The 7801-nt window shown below is 43.0% G+C and overlaps 1 protein-coding gene across 7 annotated transcripts in view; it reads left to right on the top strand.

Annotated features, from left to right (window-relative positions):
• Positions 1 to 7801, top strand: part of Cep78 (centrosomal protein 78) — a 29933-nt gene that overhangs the window by 2372 nt on the left and 19760 nt on the right. For all 7 annotated transcript variants that reach the window (XM_006526823.2, XM_006526824.2, XM_006526826.4 and 4 more), the window contains exons 2-6: positions 1529 to 1701; positions 1792 to 1864; positions 2134 to 2237; positions 4374 to 4548; positions 6967 to 7080. In XM_006526823.2, coding sequence (XP_006526886.1) covers positions 1529 to 1701; positions 1792 to 1864; positions 2134 to 2237; positions 4374 to 4548; positions 6967 to 7080 — 639 coding nt within the window. The remainder of the gene's footprint in view (positions 1 to 1528; positions 1702 to 1791; positions 1865 to 2133; positions 2238 to 4373; positions 4549 to 6966; positions 7081 to 7801) is intronic.

Below are 7801 nucleotides of genomic sequence, written 5' to 3'. Positions count from 1 at the left end.
CTTAACTACTGGGCCATCCTTCCAGCTGATTTTTCACACTCCGTTTTATTTTTAGATTTGCAAATAGTTGTTTGTGTGTTTATATGTATGTGGCATGTGTGTGCACACACGTGTACGTGGCATGTGTACACATACACACGTTGTGTGCATAGAGTCTAGAGGTTGGCCCTGAATGTCTTTCAGCTTTCCCATTTGTTTACTCAGGCAGGTTCTTCTCCCCTTCCTGCCCCGCCCCCCCCCCCAGGGGACTCACTGATTCCTTTGTCTGGCTAGCTAGTTTGCCCTAGGGATCATCTTTTGTTCCTTCACAGATTACATATAGGCTTTTACTTTGCTGGCCATCCAAGTTTGGGTCCTCAACATTTTTTCCTGCAAGTACCTTTATCAGTCTGGTCATCTCAGTTCCTAATTTCCTTCTCTATCTCTTTCTCTTTCCTCCTTTCTTCCTTCTTTCCTTTCTCTCCCCCCCCCCCACCCCTTTGCTTTTTTATTTTTAAGAGTGGTATCATGTAAGGAAAACCTGTGTTGTAGGCAACCTAAGGCCAGAGTTTCATATTTTAAATTTAAATTCTCACACATATAAAATCCATTGAAACAAGCCTGTTGTGGATTCTTTGGTTAAAGCGTGTTGTGTGTGCTAAGTGTCTGCAAGTTACTATTGGAAAGGGAAGGTGTGATGAGCTAGATTTGCTAGGGGCAGATTTGAAAGTCTGGCCCTTGACTGCCATAGTAATGGCCCAGATTTAAGGAACGATGAAAGAAGATGACTTAGAGTCAAGGCAGGCCTACCTGATCATGCTAGTATTTTATGTCTAGCATAAGGCATTCTTTGCAATATTTCCATGTCTCATATCCAGTGGGTATAGGCTGTGGGTGTTAGCCTCCTAGACACGACTTGTTTCTCTCTCTCAGCTGTTTTGACTGTACTATTGAAGAAGCTCCTGGCTGGCTTTGCTGTCTTGAACTCAGTTTCCCTCTGTGTAGATGGTCTCACTTAGCACAGAACCAGCACCTACTAACTGCAGTTTGTGCCTCCTTTACACTCTCGCCAGACCTGCTGGAAGGGGTGCTTTTCCTAACCTGTGTGGTTTAGGTGCCTCTCTGGTCATCCCTTTGTCTAATTGGTAATTGGTCCAACATTGAGGCAAGTTTTTCTAAGCATCATTATTGGTAGCTTTGGTCCTCATCACATGTGTTATAAAAGCCAACTCTAGTGGACTTGGTTCAGCCTCTTTTCACACCTGCAGCATTTATACTGTCCAGCAGGTGTCAGGCTTGGACCCCTTTGTACACACAGTCTACTCCTTTCTCTTATGTGTAAATTGAGGGCTTTCTTGAAGCCAGGCCGTAGGTGCAACTTCTCTGACTCCGTAAGAAAAAACACCGTGCGTGGTTTGTGTTTCTATATCTCTTGTGGCTGTGAAATTTGTCTTTAAGGACATGGTTCATTTCTGTGCCTTGGCATACTAAAATTGTACGATTGACATTACCGATTTTACTGATCACTGACTTACTGAATTTATTTTAGGTGCTGATACACACCGAATTTGTAGGAATCGAGTTCCTGCAGTGAGATCCAAAGACATAAGCTTCCAGTTATGTAAGGCTCTTAGAGGCTGCTTAAGTGTATCAGGGGTGCTAAGAAATCTGGAGCTAAATGGGCTGATTCTGAGAGAGAGAGATTTGACTAGTCTAACAAAGGTAAGCCTTGTTGTCCATGTCACCTGCAACATTTGAAAGCTGGTTTTGGTGGGGAAATACTCAATACATATTTTACTTTTTTCTATTAAGGGACTGAGTAAATCAACCTCTTTGGTGCACTTGTCTCTTGCAAATTGTCCAATTGGAGATGGAGGTTTAGAAAGTGAGTCAAGTCATTTAACACTTGTCCTGGGAGGGTGGTCTCATGTTTGTCTGTGTGCTGATAACTCTGTCTTTGGGGGCTGCTGCTTCCACCTGAGCTGCCTCCTTCCTGTGCCTGCTCAGATGCTAACCCATCTGTTAGTGGCTGGAGGGTGGTGGAAAGTGACTTTAGGGATACACCTTAAACTGGCATAGCTTGAAGACTGCGAGGAAACCGAGACTGACCACATTGGCAGGCACGTGGTCTTACTGTGTGTCTTTTTCTTTCAGTTATTTGTCAAGGTATAAAGAACTCTGTCACTCTCAAGACCGTCAACTTTACAGGGTGTAATCTGACATGGCAAGGAGCCTGTCATATGGCCAAGATCTTAAAGGTGACCTTTGAATGACAAATGTGATTAAAGCACATTAATACTTTGGTGTGGGGTTGCAGTAATGTTTGTCTTACCAGTGCATAGACTGCAATTTTAGTTTCATTGCATGCTATAACCATTGTCTAGCTTGGGATTCTGACCCTTAAAGATACACATTTAATCTTAAAAATAAAGACTTTAAAGTATCATACTTCATGAATACTTGTTATTTTAGTTGTTGAAAACATTGCAGCACCAGAAGAAACTACTATTACAGTCTCCAATTATTTATAAACTAATAAAAACAGTTCATACAGTTTTTATAGTTGCAGTAACTACTACATTAGGACTAAAGTTACTTAACCGTTTGACACGAGCCTTTTTGGAGGTTTTTGTTGTTTGTTTGTTTGTTTGTTTGGGGTTAGTGGGGTTGAGACAGGATATGGCTTTGTGGTCCAGTCTGTGATCAGACTCATTGTGCTGTCATGCTTGCATGCCAGGAATCTGCTTTGGTCTTTTTCCTCCAGCCTCCCAAGTGATTAAAGGTGTACGTCACCTTGGCTGCCTTGATTTTGTAGTTTGATGGCACAGATCAAAGATAGAACTCAGGGCTATGGACCAAATGTAGCCCATTACATGATTTTTGCAACTAAGGGTGCTGAAGAGCACAGCCTGCCCAGCTGTGTGCATGGTAACTGGCTGCCTTACATCAGGAGAGTTGAGTAGCTGGCGAAGGAAACTGACCCATGGAGCTGAAAATGTTTATTTTTGGACCTTTACAGAGTAAACCTCTGACCCTTGTGATAAATAATGGTTAAGAACGTGGATTCAGTTTTCTGGTATGGTGATTAGATTTTGTGAGGTTTTCATTGTTGTTGGGGTGTGTGTGTGTTGGGGGGTTCCTGCTGGGGACTGAACTAAAGCCAACACTTTGGGCAAGTGCTCTACCACTGGGCTATAGCCTACCTGTGCTTTTGGCTTTTTCTTTTGAGACTAGTTCTCTCTGAGTTGCCTAGGCTGCCCATGAACACTCTGAAGCCCTGATAGACACTGGACTTAGCATGCTATGATAGGCCTTACCACTGGCCTAGCTAAGTGTATGGGTGTGGCTTTGCGTTTAGCCCTCACCCATCTACTATCTGCGACCATAGGCAAGTTGCTTCACCTCTGTAAAATCCCTGTTCACTCTGAGGCTCTGCGCTGCCTTCCCTAGGACAGCCTTGTGCAGTGTTTATTGCTTGTTGCTTTGCTGTAGTCATTCTTAGAAAAGTGGCATCAACATTACTCATGGTGCCATTTCATAGCTGCTTGGCTCTTTTCATGTTCAAGTGGGAAGGCTTTTTTTCCTTGTAGTGTCTGGGTGAGCAAAGTTTACCTGGTGAATACAGAGAATTGGTTACAGTCTTAAAGGCTACAACTGTGATTAAAAAATCAAATAGTTTTTACTTAAGGCATGTCAGATTCTTTTTGCTTATTCTAGGATACTAAAGATGGTAGGTATGTAAGACTAAGAAGTATATGTGAGCCATTATTTTAAAAGATGATGTTACAGCCTCTGAATGTATCTTTTTATCATCTAAAAGTTGTACTTGTTGGCCTGACTATTCAGTAGTAGAGCACTTTGCTTAGCATGCCCATGGCTCTGGCTATTGAGGAACAACCTCAACATCCCGCAAACACATGCAAACACGCACACGCATGCATGCGCGCGTGCACACACACACACACACACACACACACACACACACACACACATACACACACATACACATACACACACACAGATTCTGTTATTTTGGTATACATAAAACACACAAAGTATTTATTCAGCTTTATATAGCTTTTTAGTAACCATGATACATGCTAAATATTTAAATTGTAATGGAGATCATTACAGGATAGAGTTTAGAACTGTAGTAATGTTAAACCAGTCCTTTAATGTGACAGAAAGGAAAATAAATGTTCTTAAACTTCAGTAAATTGTCTTTTTACATAACTGTTGGGCTGCTGTCACCTGTGACGGTTCATACAATCAAGCCCTGTGGTGAGATTCTGAGGGCAGATTGTGGCCAAATTTGTACTTGGGGGGTGTGGTATATAATCAGCCATGCCCAGTTTCCTTCTCCGGTGTCTGATTCCATGCTGTTATTTTTGAAGTATCAAACCATGAGAAGGCATGAAGAAACCTGGGCGGAGAGCCTCCGCTACAGGAGACCCGATCTGGACTGCATGGCTGGCTTACGGCGCATCACACTGAACTGCAACACACTCATTGGTGACCAGGGTGCAAGTGCCTTTGCAGACTCTCTTAGTGAGGACCTGTGGCTTCGAGGTAAGTTCAATGAGCTCTGGAAATTGGAAACTGTAGCAGCTTTTACTGTACTTTTATCCTGAAGTCACATATATTCTCCAGAGAAAACAATGTTACCAGTAATCAAAACATCCAGAAGTTTCTACTGTTCATTTTGGCAGATTTTCAGCCTTTAAAAAGTAGATTTGTCTGTATACTTAGAGCTTATAGTCACTAGTTTTATTTACAGGTGTGTGTGTGTGTGAAATGTAGTACTTAGTTTTCCTGAGCTCAGCAGTGCAGGCCTTATCTAGAGTATAGGTATTCTGGGGTGCTAGTCTTAGTACCAGATTTGTTGTTGTTGTTGTTTTTTAACTGTATGCACATTTTAAATCATTTTCATATATGATCTTGACTTAATTAAATAAATCAACAACCATACTTTATTACTATTTTAATATACATGCTATAAAATGTATATAATTATATATATATATATATATATAAAATTAGTTATATGTTGTTGTTTTGTTGTTGTTGTTGTATTCTAGACAGAGTCTGACTAGGTATCCCTGGATAGTTTGGAAATTGTTGTGTAGACCAGGCTAGTCTTCCCCCACCCCCACCCCCACAAGACAGGTTTCTCTGTGTAGCCTTGGCTGTCCTGGAACTCACTCTGTAGACCAGGCTGACCTCGAACTAAGAAATTCGCCTGCCTCTGCCTCCCAAATGCTGGGATTAAAGGCGTAGGCCATCACAGCCCAGCCAAGACCAGGCTAGTCTTGAACTCACAGAACTTGCCTCTGCCTTCTGAGTGCTAGAATAAAAGACGTACTCTAGCTAACCTTATTACTGTTTTAATTTTAAGATTTTAAAGACAAACATTTGTTTATTTATTTTGGGTGTGGGTGTGGTTCTGAGTTTGTGTGCCACGTACACACATAGAAGGCAGATGACAACTTGCAAAATTTGGTTCCCTCCTTCCACCACGTAGGTATCAAGGATGAAACTAGAGTGGTCTGGCTTGGCAGCAAATCCCTTTCCTTGCTGAGCCATCTTGCTGCCCTGGGTTCCATTGCCACAGTTGGTGGTCATTTGATGTTCTAGTGAAATTGAGGACTACTGCCAGCTTAGTTGGTTGGTTGTGTCCTTCGTGTCGAGAGGTGTCTTAGTGTAGGCTGTTATAGAGTGCTACAGCCTGGTGGCTTACATAGCAGACACTTATTTCTCCGACTTCTGGGACCTGGAAAGCCCAGGGTTGGGCGCTGACAGCTCAGGTTTAGAGGCAGCTCTCTTCCTGCTTGTGTAAGGCTGCCCTTTTTCCGTTTTGTTAGCCTGGTCTGCGCTCTGCTGCTGTGATAGAAAACTTACTGTCTTAGTCACTGAAGAGACACCATGACCAAGGGCACTCTGACAAAAGAAGGCATTTAGTTTGGAGCTTGCTTACAGGTTCAGAGGTTTAGTCCATTGTCAGCATGGCCGGGAGCCTGGATGCACACAGGCAGATATGGCATACATCCTGATCTGCAGGCAGCAAGGGGGCAGGGCGGGGCCTGGCATGGGCTTTTGAAACCTTGAAACCCTCCACCAGTGATACATTCCCCCTCTGCCCTTTACCCTACACACACACACACAAGGCCACACCTACTCAAGGCCACACCTCTCTCTGGTAACTAAGCGTTCAAATCTATGACCCTATGGTAGCCATTCTTACTTCCCAGTACAACTTGTGGAAGAAAGGTTTTATTTGTTTGTTTGTTTGTTTGTTTATATAGATTACAGTTCTTCATAAAGGGAAGTCAGGGTAGACGCTCTTCTATTTAATGTATATGATATTTCCTCTATACGTATGTCTGTGTACCACAGTCATACCTACTGTCCACAGTGGCCAGAAAAGAATGTTGGGTCTCCTGGGACTGGGTTACTGTTGTGAGCTGCTACGTAGGCACTGGGAGTGGAACCCAGGTCCTCTGGAAGAGCAGTGGTGCTCCCAGCCGTCTCTCCAGCACTCTCTTTTTTAAAGAATAGTTTTCTGAGATTTCCTTTGGAGTTCAGGATTGTGAGTCCAAGACCTAAGTGCGGTGTTTACACTGCCGTCAGCATCATGAACTGATACTTGTGAGATATTTTCTCTCAGATTGTAGGAAGTTACTTTGTCTGTGTGGGGATCGGATGAGGTCACTGTAGCACATAAGAGGATTATTATTATCATTATTATTATTACTATTATCTTTGCATATGCTTTTCTGACTTTTCCCCCTTCCCTTTCTCCCTCTTGCTCCGGGCCCCGCTCACTCCAGACCCTGCTCGCTCTGACCCCTTCTGACTTTTTTTTAATACCCAATCATTAATTAAAACTGCCTTGACTAGTCTTGTTCGGGAGTTTCCTAAGCGTGAGTGGGAATTGTCCATGTTAAACTGTGTGGAGTCAGCAAGTGACCTGTTGTCTTTCCTCAAAAGCACTCGACCTGCAGCAGTGCGGCCTCACCAGTGAAGGGGCCAAGGCTTTACTGGAGGCCCTGGAAACCAACAGAACCCTGGTCGTTCTGGATATAAGGAAAAACCCACTTATTGGTATGTTGTCTGCTTAAAAATTAACTGACGAATGGCATAAAAATGAGTCTGTTTGTGTATTAGAATTTATAAAAACAATGTATTTATTTTCTTGCTTTCTAACTTTGTGGTTTTAGCAGCTACTGTATTGGTTTTAATGAGTTGTACCTGGAAATTGTTCAGGTGGCTACTGATTCCACTGAGCCTAGCAGAAAAGACCGATTCTCTCAGAGCACTCCCTCATGTCCATCTGAATCTCTGACTGGGGAGGAACGGTTCATTTGTTTGCTAATTTGTAAAGAAATTGTAGATTTTGTATGAGTCTAACTGGTTCAGCTACTTAGCATATAACAGTGTACCAGACAGAGTCTTGCTGTCCACAGTAAGGGAGTTCAAATGTGAATGTGTAAGTTGATACTGAATTTTAAGTAGTAGGGAGTGCAAAAAGAATTTAATAAGATAGGTGGGGCACTCGCAGGAGAACTGACACTTGAGTGGATAGCTGAGTGAAGAGCAGGGCATGTGTGGAAGTATAGATACAAGATGGCGGGAGGGATGGAGGATTTGAGGGGAAAACAAGGCAGGGGCTGGAGAGATGGCTCAGTGGTTAGAGCACTTAGTAGTGTTGCAGTGACCCGGGTTTGGTTCCCAACTCCCATGTCAAAGTACTTCAAACCACCTGTAACTCCAGTTCCAAGGGACCCAGTGCCTTCTTCTGCCCTCCACGGCACCTGCATACACA

Source organism: Mus musculus, chromosome 19 (assembly GCF_000001635.26).
Source record: "Mus musculus strain C57BL/6J chromosome 19, GRCm38.p6 C57BL/6J".
Taxonomy (NCBI): Eukaryota; Metazoa; Chordata; class Mammalia; order Rodentia; family Muridae; genus Mus; species Mus musculus.
Note: the sequence above shows the minus strand (reverse complement) of the source record. Positions and strands in the feature narration are given on the sequence as shown.